At 41.0% G+C, this 26,074-nt stretch overlaps 1 protein-coding gene across 2 annotated transcripts in view; it reads left to right on the plus strand.

The window, feature by feature from the left end:
• Positions 1–26,074, plus strand: part of oxr1a (oxidation resistance 1a) — a 270,847-nt gene that overhangs the window by 218,594 nt on the left and 26,179 nt on the right. For both annotated transcript variants that reach the window (XM_007902691.2, XM_007902692.2), the window contains exons 10-11: positions 4,229–4,397; positions 22,664–22,826. In XM_007902691.2, the coding sequence (XP_007900882.1) occupies positions 4,229–4,397; positions 22,664–22,826 (332 nt within the window). The remainder of the gene's footprint in view (positions 1–4,228; positions 4,398–22,663; positions 22,827–26,074) is intronic.

Genomic DNA, 26,074 nt, shown 5'->3' on the forward strand with positions numbered 1-26,074 from the left:
TACATTTTGAGATAAACAAATGAACAACAACAACAACAAGATTCCATTTATAGAGCGCCTTTCACGTCAGGAGGACGTCCCAAGGCGCTGCACAGTTGGGTCATGACCCGAGCAGGGGGGAAATGGTCAGGGTGAGGGGAGGGAAGGGAGGGAGAGAGGAGGGGGGAAATGGTCAGGGTGAGGGGAGGGAAGGGAGGGAGCGAGGAGGAGGAAGAGAGTCGAGAGGGGAGCTGAAGGCACGGTCAAAGAGAAGGGGAAGGGAAGGAAGCATTTCATCTCTTAGTTGACAAAATCAGACTTGCATTATACAAAGTGTGTACAGTAGCACAGAAGCTTCTTCAAAGGGTTGAATTGTGATAAGTATCACCACACTGTAAAGCAATAGAGTAAATTGATAGTGGGATTACTCTGAAAGGTGCAAAGATTTACAAAGAATTTATAGGCCATTTGACCCAACCAGTCCGCAATGGTGTTTATAGTCTACACAAGTCTCCATCCACTCCTTGAAGGGTATATGACCCTTCAATTCCCTTCTCCAAAGATGGGGACTAAAGCATACCATAGTTTTCAGAATGATCCATAAGCAAAGTAGATTTGTTAATTTTTACGTGGATGAAACTGGCTAACAGATTCATGCTGTTACTGTGGATGGGAAGCAAGAACATTGAGCACTGGATAATTTGGAAGAGGTTGTGGACCTTAAATTGCACCAACCTATTGAATGCAAACATAAACCAAATACAAAGATTATTATTAGTAGTAGTTGGGTCTCAGTTTAACATCTAATCTGAAGGATGACACCTCCTATGATCCAGCACACCCTGAGCATTGTATTGGAGCATAAATTGAGATTATATGAGTTTCAAGACAAATCTGGGTTTGAACCCACAACTTTTGAGTTAGAGTTGTGTTGTGCTATGAACTGAACCAGGCTGACACCATTAAATATCGTAGGAAGATACTTAACTACTCCTGCCAGTAGTAGCCAATTTATAGCAGACCAGTCCTCGGGCACGCTGCTCCAGTGTGTCTGGTAAGGATCAACACGCAATGGGGATGCATTCTCCAGTTTGTAGGAACCCTGTATTTTATTTCCTTATTTGTAATGAAGAATGAACTCACCTTTCTACTATTACAGAAAAGAGCAGCCACTCACTGGTTTCAATGTTGACAGTCATAATATAATCTGCCAAACAGCTTTGATTAGCGTATGATGAAGTACCGCTCTGAGTGGGTTTTGAGGATTGATTTACGCAGATGGATTATAATTCCTTTAATTGCATCTCTCATTTTATTCACTTATCCTCATGCTGTAACGAGTATTATACCATTTACAATACAATTTACATTTATAATGCACCTTTCATGTCTCAAAGCACTTCAATGTAGATGGGCACCTGAACTGAGGGTGGGAGCCAAGGAGGCTGGGAGGGAAAAGATAACCAAAAACATGGTCAAAGAGGTATGTCTTGAGAAGACATATTTATAGTACTGTTTTCTGCAGTGGTTGTGTTGGTTTTCCAGGGAAGCATTGGCAGAGGACTGGGGATGGGCCATTTGCTCCATTTTACAGGGCAAAGGGAAGAAAAAAGTTAATTAAACCTCTCTATCTATCTGTAAATCTTTGACCTTACCTATGGTCACTGCTCCTTTCCTCCATCTCCCTTCTCCCTTGCTTGACGTTCAATCCCATAATTTTAAAGCATCCTGAGACATTATCTTATTTGTCTGAGGAAACCATGCAGGAAAAGTGAAGTCAAAAGACTTAAAGAGAAGTTCCAGCATTGATTTATTTGGTTATTATAATATGAAGACTGTGTAGCAGCTAATAATAAAAATACTGTATGTGACTTAATGCTTCATTGTTATTAAAATCTGTGGTTATGGGAAGAAAGGGGGGAATGAATGTATAGTCATGATTACACCACATTGCATTTTCCTTCCCCAATAAGAAAATCAACCACTAGTTTAGTACCGGAGGCCACTGCCCTTCAGTCTAGGAACTATTGATTTATTTTATCACAGGTCATCTATGACACTGTGCCACTGTTTAGAAAGTAGCTCCTGTACACACTAATGTACAGTGAAAGAGTGAAGCTTCCACAGTTCCAACACACTACAACAAATTAGCCTCGGTACTGTGATGTGTTCTGTAAGTGCATTAACCTGCTCTGCAATTCCTGTCCAAAAAAGAGAAATGTCAGAATTTATTACTGACTCTACAGATCACATGTTATTAATGAGCAGCCCTCTGTGGAAGAATGTCTTCACTGAGTCTAAAATAAGCTAATTTGTAGTGAGCTTGTCTACCTGTTTCTTTCAGATCCCATCACTATTGACAGTTACAAAATGCCTGATCCTGATTACAGGCAACTGGGATATGGATTCTCCCAGACTGTCAGGGAACACAGTGCATAATCCCTGCACTGTATCACTAGGAAAGGTTTAGCGTGTACTTTAATCGTTGTTTGGCGGATGCAGGCTTTTTAGTAAACAGATAGCGGCTTGAGGCCCGTGTGGAGTATAAACACCAGCACAGACTAGTTGAGCCAAATGGCCTGTTTCTATGCCAAATCATTCTATGTGGACACAAAAAGACATCAAAAAGATGGTATCAATAGCCAGAGGCCAAGATCCTAAGAAAGAAGTCTTAACATTGCTTTCAGAAATTTCATAGTAGTGTTGGAGATAAGGGGGTACAACACAACAGCAACTTGCATTTATATAGTGCCCTTCATATGTAGATTTGGGTGTCATTCGCATACATGTTGACCCCGTGTATTATTGAAAGGGAGCATGTAAATGAGGAAAAGAAGGGGGCCAAGGATGGCACCTTGGGCTACACCACAGGTGACCTGGTGGAGGTAAAAAGAAAAATTGTTTGCGGAGTTGGTGATGGAAGCTGGTTAAGTAGGACTCGAACCAGGAGAATGCGGTCTCACTAAGGTGGATGAGGAAGGAGTGGAGGTGGATGGCATGATAGACTGTGTCGAAGGTCGATGCAGGGTGAATGCAGAAATACTCAAAAAGAATCCAAAGCTGTTGGGGAGAAGGTTAATGTTACTTGTGGAGGAAACAAGGCCAGGTTTGAATATTGGAAATCCGCAAGTATTCTGGCGTTTTCAATGAATTATTTCTAACTTCAGAAGATTGAGTGAATGGAAGTGCTTGCTTTGCCTGAACTGCGAAAGAAATGAGTATCTTGGGCTATTAAATAGCCTCAATACTTGTACTTATAAGGGAGGGAATGCTTATGTCTGCTTTGCTATGGAGTGAGCCTGCCTGTGTTAGTTAAATTGGATAAAAATGTTTTAGATAAAAGCATACCACTGAGTTGAATTAGGTAAAATTAAAATAATCAAAATTGGGCTTTTATATTCCATTTTAATTTGCAGAATTTATTGGGTGAGGACAAGACCAGCAGCATCTAATCTTCCTATTACTTTTCTGCGGTTTGAGACTAGAAATCATTTCATTGAATTACTGCACCACACAGTGATGAGATACGGGTCTAAGTCTGTCATTCTCCACAAAAGGAGTTAATGCCATGTGGCAGGGGTTGTAGGTTGAGGCTACTATTACCTTCAGGCAAAGGAGGGGAGCAGTAGGGGACCAATAGCTCCATTTAACAAGGCCCTTTCACTTACTGTATGGCCTTGGCAACGAGACAACAGCTCAAATCGTTCCCAGATCACGTAAGATCTAATTTGTGTGATTCACAAATAACTAATCTTGAATCTCCTATTTGTCTTTTCAACTGCATTTGGATCCCTTAGGGTTTTAACTTCCTCCCTGATTAGCATTTAGTGTTATTATACTGGAAGGTATTTTTGGCATGTTTCTGCCTATGTTTCTTTGCCATTCACTCTTCGCTCCCTCAATGTCCTTTTTTTTAAACCTCTTTTGTACAATGGTACTCTGCTCATTTGCAACCCTCGTCCTTATCTCTATGATTTGGGGGGATATAGAGCCCATTTGAGGCAACCCTATCATAGCCTGAGCTTTTGAGAACAGCACAGTTACCAGGGAGCAAGCTGATGTTGTTAAGCCTGTGTTAACAGGCTCATGCATGTGAAATCTTTTCAATCACTTTGGATAACCAAGTGAAATGTGCTTTCTATGGTTTATATGTCAATCTGCATCTTTGGTGGGCCAGTACATCAAAGTATAAAATCCCATCTCCAATATTGAACACAATTTTATCTTCTGCTTTTCTTTTAAATCACAGCGAATGTTACAACAAAAGAGAAGAGGCGGCACAGATCTCACAAATTCTTATGCCTGAGGGTTGGCAAGCCCATGAAGAAGACCTTTGTGTCCCTCGCAAGTGCCTCCATGCAGCAGTATGCACAAAGGGATAAAAAACATGAGTACTGGTTTGCAGTTCCACAGGAAAGGTAAGCTGACTTTCTACCTTCTTCAGAACCTTTCAAGCTTTTTAAGCCCCAGGTCTGGCTCTTTCCTAAAAGCTGGCAAAGGACCAGCACATGACAGAAACCTTTAACATGGAGTCCTGTAGCTCAGTGGTTATAGCACTCGCTTTGCAAGCGAGAGACCTGAGTTCAATTCCAGGCAGGGCGAAACCTTGGGCAAGTTTCCTTACTCCACACGCCTAATAATAATCCCTCCAAAACCAAAACCAATAATAAATTGGTCATTTTCAATCTACGACTGTTTGTGGGACATTGCTATGCGCAATTGGCTGCTGCATTCGCCCACAAATATACAGTCAATTCACTTTTACAGTGTGTTCTGTGAAGCGCTTTGGGACATCCTCCCAACGTGAAAAGCGCTATATCAAATGCAAGGATTATTATTATTATTATTAACATGTTTTACAATATTTATACTTGAAAACTGCATCCATGCTATCTATAAGCACACAAATACAAATGTGCAAAACACCGAGCAGATGTGAACAATCCCTTTACACTCCCATCAGTACTGAAGGAGAACAGATTGTTTACCTTCTGAAAGCAAGTTTGACATTTAAAGCAATAAGAGCCTATTGACTGATTTCAATTTTATGTATTTAAACTTTATTTTTGCACTGCCCATTTTCACATTTTTTGGGGGAAAAAATCATCGACAATATCCTTTCTTTGAAGACTGCTCTTGCTGATTCATGATTACAGCCTGGAAGCAGAGAACTGGGTGGTGTCTCCTGTTACATCTGGGAATCTAGGTTTGAACCCACTTCAGGGATGTAGGAGGAGATCTGCTGCTGACCAGGCAAAGGATAGGAAAGCGCTTTGGGACGTCCTCCTGACATGAAAGCCACTAGACAAATGTAATTCATTGTTGTTGTTGATAGGATGAGCCCAAATTCAAATGCAGCCCATATGTTATTACTATAGGCCAGCAATTGCACTGCCTGTGGTGATTGGGTGGAATCACTTATTTGGTTAGTGGTTACAATGGGCTGCAATGCTCTAGAATTTAGTTTATGTTCTTAAACGGCTCTCCCCCCCCAAGTATCTTAAAATTGAAGACAAAATGTACTTGCAGGCTAAATTAGATTTGGCCTAGTGTGAAAAAGGTTTATTCTGCACATGGCTGTCTTGTACTTCACGCTGACATCAATACTTCGATGCTACTACTTGGTTTTCAAGTACAACCAGTTTGTCACTGACATCCTCGCCTTTGGAAACTTGTTTTGAAAGGTTAGACGTCAACCTGTGATCTCAATACAGTAGAAAAGTCTGGGCCAACAGTGAGATCAGATAAATATCTCTAATTGTATGAGGAATCATAGTTCACTTGCAGATTCCCAATTGATCACTTATCTGATCAACCCGTTTAGCATCCCAAAACTGATTAGTGTGCTTTGTGTGTCTAGAGAGTAACTTAGAAGCAATTGAAACAATTGGAGATGTATTTGTGATATTGGCAGAAGTCTTTGAAGTTAAAAGTATCCTAGATATTTTTACCAATTGTTTTGAACATAATGAATGGAATGACTTTGACCCATGTTGAGGACAGGAGAGCAGTTGTGGTGCATTTCATGTCTGTTCAGAACTAATGGTAAGAATGTGGTTGGTCAGGTTTGCCATGGTGTGCTGGCTTTCTTGACCCAGTAAATTAAATGCTTCTGTAGCATTGTACTACCCTACCTCTGTAATTTCTGCAAGCCTACTCCCCTCGCCACTCTGCTCTGCCACCTCCAGCCTGCCTTGTGTCCCCTCCACCCACTCTGCCAAACCATAAGCAGGTGAGTTTTCATCCACCTTGTCCCCCTCCACAAGTACTCTTTCCCAAAATCTTTCCATCCCTCGCCCGCTCTCTGCTTTCAAATCCTGCCTACCATTTTGTGCTTTTGTGAGTTTGTGGAACAAAATTTCTGTTTTCATTTACATCCAGTAGTGATGGCTCAGTGGAGATGCTCCAGTCATTGATTTGTAATTGGATCTGTGGACGAGCAGCGAGCTTAATGCAGAGGTGCCTGAACCTCACAATTTCAGTACCACAGCTACACAGCAGTACCCACACAGCAGGACCCAATTGTTTAGCTCCATAGTCTCACGTTCATAAATCACCCCAACATCATCACTTCAGTGGAGCTCATCTAAGGCATGTGCGGGCCAGCGCTTTCGCATGCAGTACTGACAGTACTGACCTACAATGGAGGCGCTTACTGGAGCAGAGATGAACACTTTCACAGAGATAATGCATGCTGGATAGGAGCCATCCTACTCACTTTTTAAAATTGGACAGAATTATAACAGCACAGAAGGAGGCCGTTTGGCCCATCGTGTCTGTGCCAGCTCTTTGAAAAGAGCCATCCAAATGAATCCCACTCCCCCTCTCTCCCCATAGCCCTGCAAACTTATCCTCTCCAAATAATTATCTAATGTGGGAGTACTTTGTACTACAGGTACTGCCCTCAGGCTAGGCTTTTTACTTCTAATGATGCCATCCTTAATGGGTACTTTTCTGATTTTGTAGCTAAGTTTTAATTAAATATAAAGGTAACCAAGTTTGAAAGTGCACTGTCCTCTCCCCAGAGGAACACAAATCAAATCAAGTGCTCACTGCCTGAGCTCAAATCAGGAAGAATTTTACCACTTTATCAATCAACATCTTCAGGAAGGGGAAATGTGAAATGAAACCACCACAGGATTATTTTTCAGGCCTGGGTGTTTTATAGGTTTATTTATTAATATATTATTATTAAACACAAAAAAAAGTAAACTCTTTATCTGATTGAAGAACAATCATTTTGCTAGGGCATTTGATTTTGTGTGAACACTTTTGGAAAACACCATGTTTGCCTACAAAATACAATACATTCTGTGAAGTGCATTGAGAAGATGTCCTCCCAATGTGAAAAGTGCAACATCAAATGCAGGGATTACTATTTATTAATTACATAGTACCTGTACAAAAACACCTTTTTTAATTTAAGTATTGATAAAGTAATGTTGCAAATTCATAGATAAGCACTGTTTGATTAATAGTTTAATTGTTCTATGAATAGCTTAATAAGTGATTATTATCAAGCTGAACTGTCATTTTGTATAATCATTTTTGCAAGCATTAGTCCCATTGAACTTCTCTCACTTAAGAAATAAAGTAAGGTTGAACATTTTTGAATCCACACTTGTGTTTTAAGCATGCTTGTCATTTCACCTGCGATCCTAATGCTTGATTGATAATGCAATATGATCCCAAGTTTTGTGCTGAAGTCATTTATCTTAGTCAAATGCCTGTTGTTTGGAATGCAGCATGTGTTTCTCACAAAACAGATCTAAAAGGGAAACCATCTACTTCAACTATCACAATGCCCTACTGTTGCTAAGACTATTTCAGAAAGTATTTAAACATTAGTTAACATGAACCATGTTTCACTCACACAGTGAGTATTTTATAAAAAGTTGTCTAGTTTTTCTCAAGTTCTACCCAAAAAGCAATTAATTGGGGTAAAGTTCCATGGGCATAATGCCAATGTGTCTACCCCCGTAAGCCTGATCCTATCCTATCATAAGTCTGATCCTATCTTTGGATAATGAGCAGGAACAGGAATCCTCACTTATTTCTTCCTTCTCTTTCCCCATCCCCAATGACAATGAGGTCCAACTACCTCTGTGACTGAGACTTGAACATGTGAAACTTTTTAACAAGAAAATTGATTAACCCCAGGCCAAATGAACTTGGAAACTTCTTGGATTGCCTGGCTGGCAGTTCTGCATAGACTTGATTATCTTGCTGTAAATGTACAGTAATTTGATCTTTTTGTGTTATCTTTCATTGTAGGCACTAGACATTGTGTCCACAAACCAGGGACCCCAATCTATTTTAAGATCATGGCAGATCATTTAATCCCATTTCCCCAACCTTTCTCGAAATCCCTTAATACCTTTTCGCCCACAAATATACAGTCAATTCACTTTATAGCATATTCTGTGAAGCGCTTTGAGATGTCTAGAAGACGTGAAAAGCACTATATCAAATGCAAGGATTATTATTATTATTATTATTCTTCCAGAGTAATTATCTCCCTTTTAAATAGGCATTCCACATTCCCACATCTCTGCCAACAAACTCTATAGTGTGCTTTACAGATAAGACTTACAAACAGTAACAGCCAATGATCCTCTTAAAATAGAGGACAAGGTTTTCAAATTATGTTCACTGCAATAATATTGTAATGCTCCAGGATGTGTCTGGAGCATTTGTTGCTGCTGAGAACAGGCTGGACCAGCCTAACAGCATTCCAGTCCCACTCTTCTGGGAATGGTTCAGATTACCCAAGAGTGTTGAGAACAAAACTGCAGCAAATAATAATAATAATAATCCTTGCATTTGATATAGCGCTTTTCACGTCTTCTAGACGTCTCAAAGCGCTTCACAGAATATACTGTAAAGTGAATTGGCTGTATATTTGTGGGCAAACGCGGCAGCCAATTGCGCACAGCAGTGTCCCACAAACAGTCGTAGATTGAAAATGACCAATTTATTATTGTTTTTTTGTTTTTGGAGGGATTATTATTAGCGTGTGGAGTAAGGAAACTTGCCCAAGGTTTCGCCCTGCCTGGAATTGAACTGCAATTGGCTGCCGCGTTCGCCCACAAATATACAGTCAATTCACTTTACAGTGTGTTCTGTGAAGCGCTTTGGGATGTCCTCCCGATGTGAAAAGCGCTATATCAAATGCAAGGATTATTATTATTATGTTTCGCCCACAAAATATACAGTCAATTCACTTAACGGTATATTCCGTGAAGCACTTCGAGATTTCTCGAAGACGTGATAAGGCACAATATCAAATGCAAGGATTATTATTATTATTTCAAAACATTGTTTCTGCTTGCAAAAGGTGGATCCCTTGTCCTCATTGTAGAGAAGAGTTTAAGTGGTGCTTTCCTGTGTAGAGGGGCATTTAAGAGTCATAAATTGCACCTTCCTGTGAATTTCAGAATGTTATTATATTGTAATCTCTTTATCTTTGTGTTGCAAAAAAATGCATTGAGTTTCCCATTTTCTTTAGTGTACACCAGGTGCTTATTGTAAAGTGTGACATTGTAGAAGTCTCTGCTGCTTCCCATTTCTACTAAAATTGACAGTCATGTGCTGCCTGGTGTTGTGGACTAATGGTAGGACTCCAGCTGGAGATATGCATGCAGTGTTCAAGTATAAAGGAGATGATTGATTGGCAGAGAGTTCGCCTATGGAATTCGATCATTTAATTCACAGTTTCAGATGATTCAAATCTTTTGATGAGCAAAGCTCAAGTTGTCAGCATCGCCATAACCCTGAGAGGTACCGGACACTACTTTCCTTGTTTTGTGTACTGTACAGGGTTGCTACATTTTATTGTTTCTACTTTTTTACAATTTGTTTTTGCTGGTTGGGTTGGGGGGGAAGACATCTCATGAATTGGCTATTTTGCAATACTTTTAATAATGATAGCAGCAGCATCTTTAGTGTGACAGGTAGGTTTTTGTAGCTGCTGGCCCTCCCTTACTGCCAAGCTGCCAGGAGAAGCTGAGGTTCTATTATTACATTCTGCTATGTGTGTAGCATTTGGTATATTCAGAATAGCAACGCTGAAATTGCCTAACATTTAAATCTCTAATGTTATTTTGTAAGTTTGTCATCTGTGTTAAAGGTTGCTCTTTTAAAGCATGACCTTTAATTTTCTGGCACTTTATGCTATTGCATGAATACAGCAGATGTTTGGGGTGGGGGTGGGGGGCACGTGTAGGGGGAAGAAAAGAGAAGCCCCATAGTCTTATTAACTTAGTGTAGCTTATTAGTGGTTAGAGCACTTGCCTCCCAAGAGAGAGATCTGGGTTTGATTCCCGGCAGGGCAAAACGCTGGGAAGTTTCCTTACTCTGCATGTCTGTTTACCTAGCAGTATTTAGGCACCCGGTTGTTAGTCGATTAGTGGATCACTTTTCCGAGGGTAATAATTCCTTAAAAAAAAATTATAAATTGGTCGCTCAATCCATGACTGCTTGTTGGACACTGCTGTGGGCAATTGACTGGCACATTTCGCCCACAAAATATAGTCAATTCACTTTATAGTATATTCTGTGAAGCGCTTTGAGACATCTTGAAGACATGGTAAGGTGATATATCAAATGCAAGGATTATTATATTAAAGTACAGTCAAACGTGACTAATTTTGCATCAAAAAACTGAGGACATTAAAATTGGCCCATTTAAATTAGTGAGTCCAGTTTCGAAACTTTCGATACAGTGATTATTTCAGTGGTGCAGTCAATGTTGCCTATTCTTACCTTGCCGTGCCTCCACTGCCTTTCCTCTCTGCTCTACCTTCACGGTTATGTTCTTGCCTGATTGCATTCTTATTTTCTCAAAGTCTCCACTTTGTGTCTGCCAACAGCTTCTCCTCCCACACAAGCATGTGTGGAATTCCAGGGCTCTGTCCTTGATCCTCTCCTTTATAATACTTACATGCACTCATTTGGTGATGTCATCTGCAGGCAGGGGGTTATCTTCCATATGTATGCAGAATGACACCCAACTCTTATCTCTCTGCCTCCACCCTCTTTTCAGGAACACTACTATCCTGACGGATTGTCTGTCAGGCATCATATCAGTCTTGCTCCTCCCTACCTCTTCGACCTACTAAAACGTTACCAACCTATCCGTTCCCTCCATTTGGGCACTGGCTTGCTCCATGTCCCCCTGCTTGCCCGCTCCACCATCGGTTGTCGGGTCTTCATCCTTTTTGTCCCCACCCTTTGGAACACCGTCCCGGGGCTCCTCCACCTCGCCCCTTCGCTTGCCTCCAAGACCCATCCCAAGAACTTCCTCTTTGACCGTGTCGTCGGTCTTCCTCCCCACTCCAACCCTCAGCTCGGATGTGACCCCTTTGCCTTGGAACGCCCTCCCGATGTGAGAGATGCTAAAAAATGCTGAGTATTTTGAAGTCTGCAGCCATAGAAACTTACAAGTAAGTTAAACTTTGCTGTGCAAAGAACACAAGTGGCTATTTATCAGTCTGTGTTGCTGCTGTAATTCTGTTGTCACATAAAAAAGTGAAATGAGATTAGCTTCCATAAAGAGTTATTTCACTGCTGAGTACAGTGTGAACACTTCATGAGAACAGGAGACCATCTAAAAATGACTTTCTACCATGTTTTGGTATCTCATTGATTTACTTCCATTTTGAAAGTCAGAAAACACTGTAGCCTCTGATGGAGTTAATGAGGCTGTAAATTGGATGTTAATAAGAGCATTGGCTCTGAGAAAGCTTGCTTTTTGAAGAAAAATCAAACTGCAATTGAGCATGAAATGATTTATTTTTAAAGAACACTGTTCCACTGTATGATCACTGGATGAGCGACGGGATGCTTACAAATGCTTAAATTAGTCCTAAGAATATCTGACTCAGAGCTAAAGTTGACTTGTTATGATTACTAATAGAGTCTGGTTAAAGGGACGAAGTCACAAATTGCCAGCTGTACTAATTGATGATGTACTACTAATACAATCTGAAATAGGAGCCAAAACTAATGGGTAGGGTGGTTATTTGAAGGAGCAGCAGGAAGCTTGTCAGGCAGTGTTTTCAATGGCAAGCTATGCAGCTTTTAGCTAATTAAACTACAACAGTATCACACGCATACTCTGGGTTCTGACATAGACAGAATGGTAAAATGGGCAGACACATGGCTGATGAATTTCAATGTGGAGAAATGCGAGGTAATGCATTTTGGTAGAAAGAATGAGGGGAGGCAATATAGTCTGGTAATACAATCTTAAGGGGGGTGAAAAAACAGAGAGATCTGGGGGTGCAGGTAAATGAATCCTTGAAGGTGGCAGGACAGGTAGATAAAGCTGTAAAAAGGGCATATGGGATAGTAGGCTTTATAAATAGGGGCATAGAGTACAAGAGTCAAGAGGTTATGACTAACGTATATAAAACACTGGTTAGGTCTCAGTTAGAATACTGCGCCCAGTTCTGGACACCACACTATAGGAAGGATGTTAAGGCATTGGAAAGGGTGCAGAGAATATTTACAAGGATGGTACCAGAAATGAGGGACCTTGATTATGAGGAAAGGCTAGAGAGGCCGGGATTATTCTCATTGGAGCAGAGAAGGTTACGAGGAGACCTAATAGAGGTCTCCAAAATCATGAGGGGATTTGATAGATTAGAAAGGGAAAAACTGTTTCCACTGGTGGGTGTGTCGGTGGCTTGAGGTCACAGATTCAAAATAGTATCTAAAAGAAGCAGAGTGGAGGTGAGAAGAAATGTTTTCACGCAGCGAATTGTTCGAATCTGGAACGCATTGCCTGAAAGGGTGGTCGAGGCCGATTCGATAACAATTTTTAAAAACACGGTGGATGGGTATTTGAGGAGGATGGGTTTGCAGGGTTATGGGGAAAGAGCTGGGGAGTGGGACTGACATTAATTGCTCTATTCAAAGAGCCGGCACAAATTTGATGGGCCGAATGGCCTCTTTTTGTGCTGTACGATTCTATGATTCTATGAACCCTTCACACTTGCCAACCTGCACCTAATTTTCTTAGGACATAATTTGGGTGAATTGGGAAACTTCCGTCCTCAGTCTGTTATTCTAAACAGACTGTGACATAGGCTCAACTCATTTGTGTATTTCCTCCTTTGATTTATACAGAAAGCTTGAGAAAGCACGGTCAAGTAAAATCAATCGAACTTTCTTGTAGTTTTGATGAAATCCACAGCCCTCAGCATTAAATCTTATATGACACAATAAATATCAACAAACACAAGTATGAAATAATAAACTCCAATCACACTTAAATTAAACACGCTAGCAGCCACTTGTAATGAAGTTAATGTAAAGTGCACGAAAAATCGATCTCTGACTACTATAGTCAGGGCACATATCTTTTGATATTATCAGGTAGAAAATGGTGACCTCGAGAACAGGCACTCATTCTTTTATGGGTATTGAGCCCCTTCCCGAATTAGTGTACACAACAGTATATATTGCTCTAATTATTGCAATGTATTACACCAATTGCACCAATTGGAGTCCTGTAGCTCAGTGGTTAGAGCGCTCGCTTTGCAAGCGAGAGACCTGAGTTCAATTCCAGGCAGGTCAGGGCGAAACCTTGGGCAAGTTTCCTTACTCCACACGCCTAATAATAATCCCTCCAAAAAACAAAACAATAATAAATTGGCTATTTTCAATCCATGACTGTTTGTGGGACATTGCTGTGCGCAATTGGCTGCCGCGTTTCGCCCACAAAAAAAAATACAGTCAATTCACTTTACAGTATATTCTGTGAAGCGCTTTGGGACGTCCTCCCGACGTGAAAAGCGCTATATCAAATGCAAGGATTTTTATTATAAACTGGGAAATTAGATTAAAAATATGATGGTAGACCAGTAATGGCAAATGTTTAGAGATATAAAACATAATTCCCAACGATCACGTATTCCCTTGAAAAATAAAAATACCACGGGACAAATGATTCAACCTTGGCTAACTAGAGAAGTTAGGGAAAGTATAAAATTAAAAGAAAAGGCTTATAATACTGCCAAAAAGCGCAGTAAACCTGAGGATTGGGAGGGCTTTAAAGAACAGCAAAGGAAAACCAAGAAACTGATTAAGAGAGAGAAAATGGAATATGAGAGTAAACTAGCTAGGAACATAAAGACAGATTGTAAGAGTTTTTACAAATACATAAAGAGGAAGAGACTATCAAAAGTGAATTTGGGTTCATTGCAGGCAGAGACAGGAGAAATTATAATGGGGAATAAAAAAATGGCAGAGTCAATAAACAAATATTTCGCTTCTGTTTTCACGTTAGAGGACACTGAAAACTTACTGTAAATAGAGGGGAAGCTAGAGGCTAATGCTAGTGAGGAACTTAAAGAAATGAACATCAGTAGCAATAGTACTAGAGAAATTGGTAGGTTAAAAACTGATAAATCCCTGGACCTAATGGCCTGCATCCTAGGGTTTTAAAAGAGGTGGCTGCAGAGATAGTGGATGCTTTGTTTTTGATCTTCCAAAATTCCCTGAATTCTGGAATGATTCCCAGTGATTGGAAGGTCGCAAACATAACGCCGATATTTAAGAAGGGTGGGAGACAAAAAATGGGGAACTATAGACCAGATAGTCTGACATCGGTGGTAGGGAAAATTCTAGAGTCCTTAATTAGGGATGTTGTCGTGGGGTACTTAGAAAATCATAACATGATTAGGCAGAGTCAACATGGCTTTACGAAAGGGAAATCATGTTTAACAAATTTATAGAGTTTTTTGAGGTGAAACTAGAAGGTTAGATAGGGGGGAACCAATAGATGTGGTGCATTTGAATTTCCAGAAGGCATTCGACAAGATGCCACATCAAAGGCTGTTGCATAAGCCCATGGAATTAAAGGTAATATATTAGCAGGGTTTGGAGAGTGGCTAACAGGAAGAAAACAGAGAGTAGGGATAAACGGTTCCTTCTCAGATTGGCAGGATATGACTAGTGGAGTGCCACAAGGATCAGTGCTTGGGCCTCAATTATTTACAGTCTATATCAATGATTTAGATGAGGAAATAGAACTTAACATATCTAAATTCGTAGATGATACGAAGATAGGTGGGAGAGTAAGCAGTGAGAATGACACACAAAGAATGTAAGGGGAAATAGACAGGCTAGGTGAGTGGGCAAGAAGGTGGCAGATGGAGTATAACGTGGGGAAGTGGGAAGTTATTCACCTTGGTAGTAAAAATAGAAAAGCGGATTATTTTCTAGAGGGGAAGAGACCAAGTAGTGTTAGTGTTCAGAGGGATTTGGGTGTCCTTGTACACCAGTCACATAAAGGTTAGTATGCAGGTACAGCAAGCAATAGGAAGACTAATGCCATGTTGGCGTTCGTTGTAAAAGAGTTAGAGTACAAGAGTAGGGAAGTCTTGCTGTAGTTGTTTAAGGCCTTGGTGAGACCACACCTAGAATATTGTGTTCAGTTTTAGTCTCCTTATTTAAGAAAGGACATACTCGCCTTACAGGGGGTGCAGCGTAGCTTCACTAGGTTGGTTTCTGGGATGATGGGGTTGACCTATGAGGATAGGTTGAGTAAACTAGGCCTATATTCTCTAGAATGTAGAAGAATTAGAGGTGATCTTATAGAACTTGTAAGATTCTTAAGGGTCTTGACAGGGTAGATGCCGTGAGACTGTTTCCCCTGGTTGGAGGATCTAAAACTAGAGGTCACAGTCTCAAGATTAAGCGTCAGGCTTTTCGAACTGAGTTGAGGAAACATTTCTTCACTCAGAGGGTAGTGAATTTGTGGAATTCTCTACCCCAGAAGGTTGTGGATGCTCAGTCCTTGAACGTATTCAAGACTGAGGTTGATAGATTTCTAAAGGATAGAGGGATTAAGGGATATGGGGATAGGGTAAATGGAATTAAGGTAGAAGATCAGCCATGATCTTATTAAATGGCGGGGCAGGCTCAAGGGGCTGAATGGCCTACTCCTGCTTCTATGTCTTATGGTCTTAATGTCTTGATGGCATAGAAAGTCTCACAAACAACTTTAATTACATAAAAGATGTATTTAAAGTGTTACGCAGACTGCCTAATGCTTTTAGTGAACACATAAACTTTACAGAACATATTCTAAACAGATGCATAGAAAACAAAGGGATGACCATAGCAAACCGTGTCTAAAAGAAAAGATGCAGCAGTGGATATCTGTCAAATGCTCAAGAGCATTTTTTGTAATGCTTGAAGCCCAGTGGATGAGACATAGATATATATCTGTGTCAGTGATGGCAATTTCTAGGAAGTTTCTCGAAGTTGTGAAATAATTCAGTGACAAAATAGAATAAAAACTATGGTAACTGATTTCACTGTGAACTCACAAACTATAAAATAACAAAGAAATCATTAATTTCATGGCTGTTTGTGCGACAATGCTGTGTGCAAAGTTGCTGCCATGTTCACCTGCAAAATACCTAGTCACCGCATTCTAAAGTCTAGAGTAATTCCTATGAAGCATCTTAAGATATTCTCCCAATGTGAAACAACAACAACAAAATTACAGTTGTATAGCGCCTTTCACGTTGGGAGGACGTCCCAAGGCGCTGGACAGACATAGTTACGGACCCGAGCTGGGGGTCGGGGTGGATAGGGTGGAGGGCATTGGGGGGAGTAGGGAGAACGAAAGCACAGTTGAAGAGGAGGGTCTTGAGGTGGGTCTTGAAGGTGGCGAGGGAGGGGGTGAGACAGAGGGACTGCGGGATAGAGTTCCAGAGGGTGGGTGCAGAGTTGCGGAAGGCCCGTCCTCCAAAAGGCGGGGGACGTAAAGCAGGCCGGTGCCCGCTGAGCGGACAGAACAAACAGGGTGGTAGGGGGTTAGGAGGTCAGAGAGGTAGTGGGGAGCAAGACCTGGAAGGCTTTGAAGGTGAGGACCAGGATCTTGAACTGTATCCTCTGTGTGATGGGAAGCCAGGGGAGTTGGGCAAGGATGAGGGTGATAGCGCCGCGGAGCCTAGTACGGGAGAGGACACGGGCTGCAGAGTTCTGGATGATCTGCAGCCTGTGGAGGGAGGAGTTGGGGAGGCCGACATGCAGTGAGTTTGCATAGTCGAGCCTCGATATAATGAAGGCATTTTTGAGGGTTTCGGCAACCTGCGCTGTGAGACAGTGTCGGAGGAAGGCAGAGCGGGTCATGGTGCAGATGTGGGGTAGAAAGGATAGTTGAGGGTCAAACAAGACCCCAAGGTTTTGGACTGGCTTAGCAAGATGGAGTGTGCATCCATGGATAGTGATGCTGTCAGCACCCAAGATGAGGAGGCACTAACGGGAGCCAATCAGGAGAGCCTCGGTCTTCTTGACGTTCAACTGAAGAAAGTTAGCTCTCATCCAGGTCTTGATGTCTGACAGACATTCTGTCAGCACAGCAGTGATCCTGGAGTCAAGGCTGGAGGCCGAGAGGTAGAGTTGAGTGTCATCCGCGTACATGTAGAAGTTGACCCCATTTCTGCGTATGATGTCTCCAAGAGGGAGCATATAGACATTGAAGAGGAGGGGACCAAGGACAGCCCTGTGGAACACCGCACGAGACGTTCCAGGGGCTAGAGGAGAAGCCGTTTGAGGAGATGAAGTGCAGTCGATTTGAGAGGTACGATCTGAACCAATCAACGACAGCACCGTGGAAGTTTAGGTGAGAGGGGAGGCAGTGGATGAGGATAGAGTGGTCGAAAGCAGCAGAGAGATCAAGGAGGATGAGGAGGCAGAGGGAGCCCTGGTCGCAGATGGATAGAATGTCACTTTGACCAGGGCTGTTTCTGTACTGTGAGCGGCACGGAAGCCCGATTGGAGGGGTTCGAGAAGGGAGTGGTAGGAGAGGAGGGAGCATAGCTGAGAAGCAACAACTCGTTCCAGAACCTTGGAGACGAAGAGGAGGTTTGAAATGGGGCAGTCCTGGGCATCCCAAGAAGATGCCTGGGCTTTAAGGGAGCGGAGGTGGCTGGTGTACCAAGGTGATTTGCGTGTGTAGGAGACAGTTCGGGAAGAGACGGGAGCGAGGGAATTGAGAGTGGAGGAGAGGGAGCTGTGGAGAAGAGTGACCGAGGAGGATAGGTCATTGCAGGAGGACAACCAGAGGGGAACGCAATAGCGAAAAGTGCAATATTAAATGTAAGATTATTGTTGTCAATTTTATGTAAAAGTCAATGCAAGGTCAAGTCAGTCAGAAGAGGGTTCACAAGAGAGGTTCTGAATGATGTCTTCAGCCCTTTTACTGAACATTGCCAGAACACCAACCCTTCCATCTTCCATCGAGCAGTTTATTAAATGTGGACTCCAGCATTCTGGTCTCAACCGCCATTCTTGTACCCTGTTACAGTCATTAATTGCCCTCTGTGTAATGAAATACTTCCTGGCATCTTTCCTGAAATTTCCCTTAGCATCCCTGTTATTTTCTGTTGATGAGGGATTGTATTCTAAGAGGTTGATATTGACAATAATAAAAGGCAATGCTTCTCTTTGTGACTTATAATGGGTCCATTGAAAGCTGAGTGTGTCAAACTGAAATCAATGCAGGAGCATGTATAAGTAACAACAGAGTAAATCAGTTGTGAGATACTGAAACTTAGTCAGCGAGATTTAGTCTGCTAAGGAGCTCCATTCAGGTCTCTTCCGTGCTCTTTAATTCTCTGCTTTACTCTGCATTGTAGAATCTTTTCCTCACAAAAAGGTTAGTGCAGTGAATTGAGATAGAAATTGTTTCTACATCATTTCCAACTCATTTTGATAGCAGTGTAATCGGTATCTTTAGTGCATCATGACTCTGAAGTGGAACCGTAAAACGCTCTTGTCTTCAATTGATTTAAGGTACTCATGGGATATAATCAGCATAGTGTGTGGTAGCTGTGAATAGACTGAGGGCTCAATTTGTATCATGAGAACATGCTGGCTTCCTATTTTTTTGTGTGCTCTAAGGTTGCAAGCTTGGATAGCAAATTAGAGGGCAGCTAATATATTGGAGAAATCATGTTTGTCTGCTACCGAAGTGTCTAAAATTTTAATTTTGCAAGCAATGCATGCATTCTTTTAAAATCTCTATATTGCTAGCAAAGAGCTTTGCAGCCTTGCAGCCAGTTCACCCTTCAGATTGCTCTGTGATATGGTTGGAGTGGAGAGACTGTTGTTCTAACAAAACAGATTACATTTCCAGAAGCCTTTTAATTTCTGTCTAGTATCTAGGTCAGAATCCTATTGCAATTCAGCTTCATTGTGCAGAGATACGTGAGGAGTTTTCTTCAATGCCATTAATTTTTCACCCTGGTGCTACTCTATTGGACCTTTTGTTCTGACTGGTATTGAAGCAGTCAAGTGCTGTAGACAGACAAACCTTTAATATTATTGCAAGACCACTAGTTTATTTTATTAGGACTGTATTCTCATAGTTTTATGCTCGTCTGGTGCAGTTAAATTATAAATACTGAACTTTGATCTGCTGTCACTTTATAAATACTGATTTCTTTCATAATAGTGGATTACATAATAAATGTTTAATGATTAACCGGTTCGGACTGCTAGACTTTAACTTCTGGATCTGATTTGAATCTAGCTCACAGATTGAAAATCTGCTGGCTGAATTCAGGCATGTAACATGTGAAGGACTCTGAAAGTGATTCACAGGATTTAATATAAAGTGTAGTTACTGAGTATTTTGTAGGCAAATATGGCAGCCAATTTGCACATAGCAATGTCCCACAAACATTTATGAGTGAAGGATCAATTTTATCTGAGGGATTGTTGGTCAGGACACGAGGAGAAACTTCCTTCTCTTTTCAAATAGTGCCATTGGATCTTTAATGCTTATCTGAACTAGCAGCTTGGTTTAACAGTTTGGAAGTGTCAGCCTGGATTATATGAGCTCAAACTCCCAGTTTGGGCTTGAACACACACAGCCTTCTGGCAAGAGTGCTACCAAATAAGCCAAACTGACATACTGTTACGTTTGAGCTCTCACAGGTACTGTTTGCTAATGCAGTCAAAAGTTTTGTTCTGTATTTCTAATGCAACGTAAGGGTTACTTTATGCATAAAATGAAAACCCGGATATTTGTGTGTGCGCGCAAGGGGTGGGGGTTGGGGGGGGGTGGGGGGCGCAGTGGTGATTGTCAAGAAAGGAGAAAATCTAAAGGAAAATTGATGCAAAATCACAGTGAAAAGAAGTAAAAATCTTCCATTGATTTATGTTTTCTGTGAATATCAAATGCAAAATACATGGATTATTTTTATGTTAATCAGAAAACACTAACATCTTTCACAACATAATCTAAATAACTACTTCACTCTTGCAAACAATAAATACGAGTGATTCTGGTAGCAAGTAACCTACTTAGATGCCAAGATCACGTCCTGAAGCACATATGTACAAATAGGCCTCTACTCTGAGTTCATCTGTGTCCAATCACAGGGTTCTTTAATACCTATCTGAACAGACCTTCAGGACCTCGGTTTACTGTCTCATATGAAGGAAGGAATCTTTAGCCTTGTAGTGGAGGGTTTTCCTAAGCACTGCATTGGAGTATCACCCTGGATTATGCGTTCATAGTCCCAGTGTCTCATAGACATGGGGTCAACTTCCACAGTGTGCGGATGACACCCAACTCTATCTTTCTGCCTCCATCCTCAACTCCAGGACCACTGCTGTCCTGACAGACTGCCTGTCGGACATCAAGTCCTAGATGAAGGAAAAATTCCTACAGCTGAATGTGAATGAGACTGAGGCCCTCCTGATTGACTCGCACCAGCGCCTCAGCACCTCAGGCTCTGGCAACATCAACCTCCATGGTTGCACACGTCAACTCACCACCAGTCAGGAACCTCGGTGTCTTGTTCGACCCTCAACTGTCTTTTCTCCCCCACATTCAAGTCATGACCCGCTCTGCCTTCCCTCACCTCCGTAACATCACCCGACTCCACCACTACCTCACCCCTCAGGCCACTGAAACTTTTGTTCATGCCTTCATCACATCCAGGCTCGACTATGCAAACGCCGTGCTTGTCAGCCTTCCCAGATTTATGCTTAAAGATTGTTAAAAAAAATTTTTTTACCATTTTTATAAATAATCTTTTATTTTGGTGAAAGTCATGATAAATACACAGTGTCACATTAGATCCGCACTCCCAAAGTTGGCAGTGCATAGATAAGGCCAAAGGGTGTCACATCACTTTGCATCACATGTGTGTTTTCAGTGTGTGCGCTGAATGGCTGCCTATGGAAACCGGGTGTCTGACAAATGCGGAAGCCCATCACCATTCTTAAGAATATCCAAACCAAACTGAAAATTCCATTCGTCCCACATACACATGGAAATTCCCTATATTGGAATGGAATTCCAGAGAGTATTAGGCGCAAGCTGGCAAGAGCTAAGACTTAGCTTCCCCAGAGTGTTCATTGAGGTAATGCTGCAGTCCAACCAGTTAAAACTGCATAGCTTGCCATTGAGAGCACTGTGGCAAGCTTTCCTGATGCTTGTCCAGCTAAAACCTCCCTATCCGTTAGGACTTTTGCTTGTAGGTTAACAAGAGCTAAGTGCAAAGATTCCTGCCTCCAGTGCCTGGTCTCCCCCTCCAAGTCCAACCGATGAGCCAGGTTGACTGGGCTATCATCAGCAGCACCCTAGAATACTCCAGTCACTCCTAGCTTAGGAACTGGACGACCAAGACCGCCACAGAGGGTTGACTCGATTCTGACATTCCATTGCCAAATATGGCACCTTACAGCAAATTCAGCAACAAGGAGACCACGCTTACCTGGAAATAGTCACTAGTTGGTAGGGAAGTAATTAATTCATTTATTGTAAAACCTCCACAAATCACGAGCTGTATCTTATCCAAAGCTTCTCACATCCTCACCTGCACCAAACTCTGCATATCCTTCACTCCAGTCTCCACCAGTCTCCATTCTCTCCCTGTATCCAAGTGGATTCATTTTCAAGATCCTTCCCTTCAAATCCACCTACTCTGCTCCTCGACTTGCCCCCTCCTCTACTCAGCTAACTCAGGTTCTCTGCATGTCTCCTATTTTCTCTGCACAGCCACTGGTGGCTGAGCTTTTTGTTCCTTCGCCCCTATTCTTTGGAATTCCCTCTTTCTACCATTCTGTCTCAACACCTTTCCTTCTATCTTTATGTCCTGCCTCAAATCCTACCTCTTCAAAGGTGCCTTTGGCCACCTCTCCATCCCCTCTCCCTTGGTATCCAACCCCAATAAAATGTTTTATAAAATCTGATATTCTCAATGTGCAGGAGAGAAGAAATGAAAAATCGTTGATTTTTCTTTTCAAAGTTAGATTGTTTAGGATTAACAAAATACGAGTGAATCTCAAGTTATGACTTTCTGAATGCTTCCCTGCTAGTGATGAGAGGGAGAATACATTAGTTTTTCTCTCCTCGATGAACCTTCTTGAGCCTTGATGTTGTAATAATAATACTTGCATTTGATGCAGCACCTTATCACGTCGTTGAGACGTCTCAAAACGCTTCACAGAATATACTGTAAAGTGGATTGACTCTGTATTTTGTAGCCTCCTCTTGTCTGTATGGAGGCAGCCCTGCCTGTTGAGTAGCAGCCAGTGCTTGTGCAGTGTCTGGCTGCCACAGTTGCGTAGATCGGAGAGGGGGAAAGAAAACGAGGTCAGCTGATTGAAGCAGATATTTATTCAGTGGAAACTGTTTGTGTTGCAGGGCCGAGCATCTGTATGTCTTCTTTGTGCAGTGGTCCCCAGACATGTATGGGGACGAAACTGGAGAGCTGGTAAAGGAACCTGGATTTATGGTCGTGGCGAAGAATGAGGAGTCTGAAATGAATGAGGAATCCATAAATGAATTGACAGCAAAAGACTGGGAGGTAAGGATGTTTCTGCTCCAGGCCCACTCTGCTATTGCAAGCTTGTTTTTTCCTTAGCTATCTTTTTATATATGTTTGGTTTATTTTTTGAATTAAAAAAACTATGGACATTTTTGTTTCCTTAATTATAACAGTGTAGAATGCAATGTGATGACTCGTGTAAATGTCAAACCAAAGATTACTCTGTCTGCATTTCTTTAATATCCGTGCGCTCTGTTATGAAACTTGTTTTAGCCTCCCTTTCTGAACTTTTTGTTTCCTGCACATGAATGCTTAACCCGTTGCTGACCATAAGTCCCTTCAGTGATTGTGTGCATCTGTTTCTGTTGTTGTCTGCTCTCATAAGTGCCTCCTCGCATGTGGCAGTAGATAAGTGTTGAACCTGTGCAATATTCATTAATCTAATGGTGTACATATCCATAGTTTATTGTAAGGTAGCAGTGCAAGATGTGCTGTTTTGTTTTGCAATACATGCAGCTTTAGACAAATGGATGTCTTTTGTTGGGGAGGGAGGGAAAGAGATGGAAAGGTTAGAGCTATGCTATAATACTCTGAAGCCAAGCAGTGGTGGAAATTCCAAATTGGGCATTGTTGGTTGTTATTCCAGTGATGAATGTTTGGGTTCAGTCAAACCTTAAGTTCACTTGCAAAAGGACTGACTTTACATACAAAGAAAACTATTTTAAAGAATACAGTTGGTTGTATTTAATTGTCAGTAATCCTGCATCTTATATTGATCTATTAATCTTAAAAATGTAGCAATATTAAGAGCATTTTTGATACAACTATCCTCCTATGTTCATGAATTTCTTAAGAAATCTAAGGATAATACAAGCCAGTTTGTAGTTTAATTCTGAGAACGTATCGCAGTACTTATTTTGCTGGAAACCCAAAATTCTTTTGGCAGGGATAACAGTTTTCTATTCCTTAAAAAGATGTTTTCATAGTAAAAGTAAACTGATTTTCAATCTATTGCTCCCTGCCCTGTTGTTCAATTAAAATTGGGCTTCCTGTTTCTTACACCCCCAGAATCCTCTATTAATTTTGTGTGTGATTGTTGCATATATCAATGACTCAAAGCACTTTTACAATTCACCAATGATCTATGTAAGGTTAAATGGCTTATTTTAACCTTAGTCAACTGCTAATAAGATGCAACCTAACCTGATTTTTGATCAGTTTTATTGACAAAAATTCCAATTGCTTAGAAACATTCAAAGCACACTATGTTGTCACATAAATATGCACATATTCCTTCATTATATCACATTCTTACTATGAACAAACCTCAAATGCGTTACCTTACATTGTTCCACATTAAAGTTCATCCCTCATCTTTTAACCCATCAGCTTAATTGGTCTTTCCATATTTTCTTGGATTCAGCTCATGAGTCATTTTCCCACTTAGATTAAATAGCTTAATGGTGTAACAGGAAGACAGTAAGGTAGCTAATTCTGGAATGGTGCAATCAAATTGGCCAAGGAGCCTTCCTTCTTAATGCAAGCATCACTGTGATAGTGATGACTGGTGTCATCATTAAATCTTAAAATATTACATGAAATACTCTCCAATTCATTTATTAACAGCATGAACAGCAGATTTTAAAGTCGACCTAATGCTTCATACTTAGCCCTATTGAAGGCTCTGAATGGTTTTATTTTAAATCTCATGGTTTCGATGCAGATCTGCACAGATGAGGTTGGTTTGCGTATCCAAACATGAACCACATCCAATTTAAAGCTTTGACAGTATGCTGGTCAGGGTGTTAAGTTATATTTTGTGCCCTCTTGTCCACTGACCTTCAACAAGTTTAAACATAATGTCAGTCTGATTCATTAGTTTGATTTTGTACCTCTTGTGAATCTTAAATGACTTGTTCAGATATCCTTTCCAGATGAGGGTGTATAAATGCAGCTAACAAACCACTTTGCTCTCTCAGTAATGGAACACTGTTTCTCAAGTCACAATTCAAGCAGTGTCCTGTGCAGACACATTTACATTTTGTACATATTATATATGTTTGCAGGACGTGGAATGCTTTTCACATTCAAATTTATCATCGATCACAGCAAATTTGTGTTTGTGAGTAATAATCAGGTCATCTTATGGAAAATTTGGGCATATAATAAGACTAGACAGAGGTTACATACATATTAAGGCCGGCAGAGATTCTCACTGAGAGGGACTGTAATCTAAGATAGGAATTGAGCTTGCTCATTCTAGCAGTCTTGGGAATTTTTGTGTGCATCACAACGTGTTTAATCAATGACATTCATTGTCCTTGATTAAAGACCATGGCGTGAGATTGAATACATTATTCCAATCTGATGCATCTAGCAATGGCAAAATGATTCTCTGAAGATGATTGTCATTGTTTCCGTCCAATATAAGTAATAATCCTTACATTTGGTATAGCACTTTTCATGTTGGATGACATCCCAAAGACCTTCATTGGATATACGGCAAAGGACTTTGTGTATTGTGGGTGATTGTGGCTGAAAACAGCAGCCAATTAGTACACAGCAATATCCTACAAACAGTCATGAAATGAATCACCAATTTTATTTGGGGGATTGTTGTCCCTTCTCTTCAACTAAATACTAAAACGTAATCCCCATATTGGGATCCCAACTCATACTCTACTGCAGTGCTGGATTGTTGGAAATGCCATCCTTTCAATAAGGTATTAAACTCGAGGCTTACTTGCCTATTCAACTGGATGTTAAAAAACCCCAAACACTTTTTCAAAAGAGAAAAGGAAAGTGAGTTTCTTCCAAGTTCCTGTTCATCAATTCTTCAGATTATTCGCTGTTTGCTGTGCACAAAATAGCTGCTACCTTTGCTTTAATAGTAATTACTTTGAGATGTTTTAATGTGACAGCACTACAAAAAACACAAGCTCCTTTCTTTATCAAGTTGGGTAAAGTGTGTTCATGACTGACCACTGAATGAGCTAATCAACACACCTTATCTTCAGTGGAGGAATGGATCACAAATTAGCCTAGACAACCAACTAGGGAGATGTTTTGATTGATGACCATCTGAATGGCAGCCAAAATGTGACATAAAAGATTCTTTCAAAGCTTGTTTTATTGCATCCATAGTCAAGGCATAAAATGGATAGGTGAGCTCCAGAAAGACTTTAAATATTAATACTAACTCATAAAGCAGTGAACTGAACTGTCTGATTGATTAATTGGCTTAAACTTTAAACTCTCGAGTGCCCAGGTTTTATAAACTTCTTCCT

Source organism: Callorhinchus milii, unplaced genomic scaffold, assembly GCF_018977255.1.
Source record: "Callorhinchus milii isolate IMCB2004 unplaced genomic scaffold, IMCB_Cmil_1.0 Scaffold2, whole genome shotgun sequence".
In the NCBI taxonomy this organism is placed as follows: Eukaryota; Metazoa; Chordata; class Chondrichthyes; order Chimaeriformes; family Callorhinchidae; genus Callorhinchus; species Callorhinchus milii.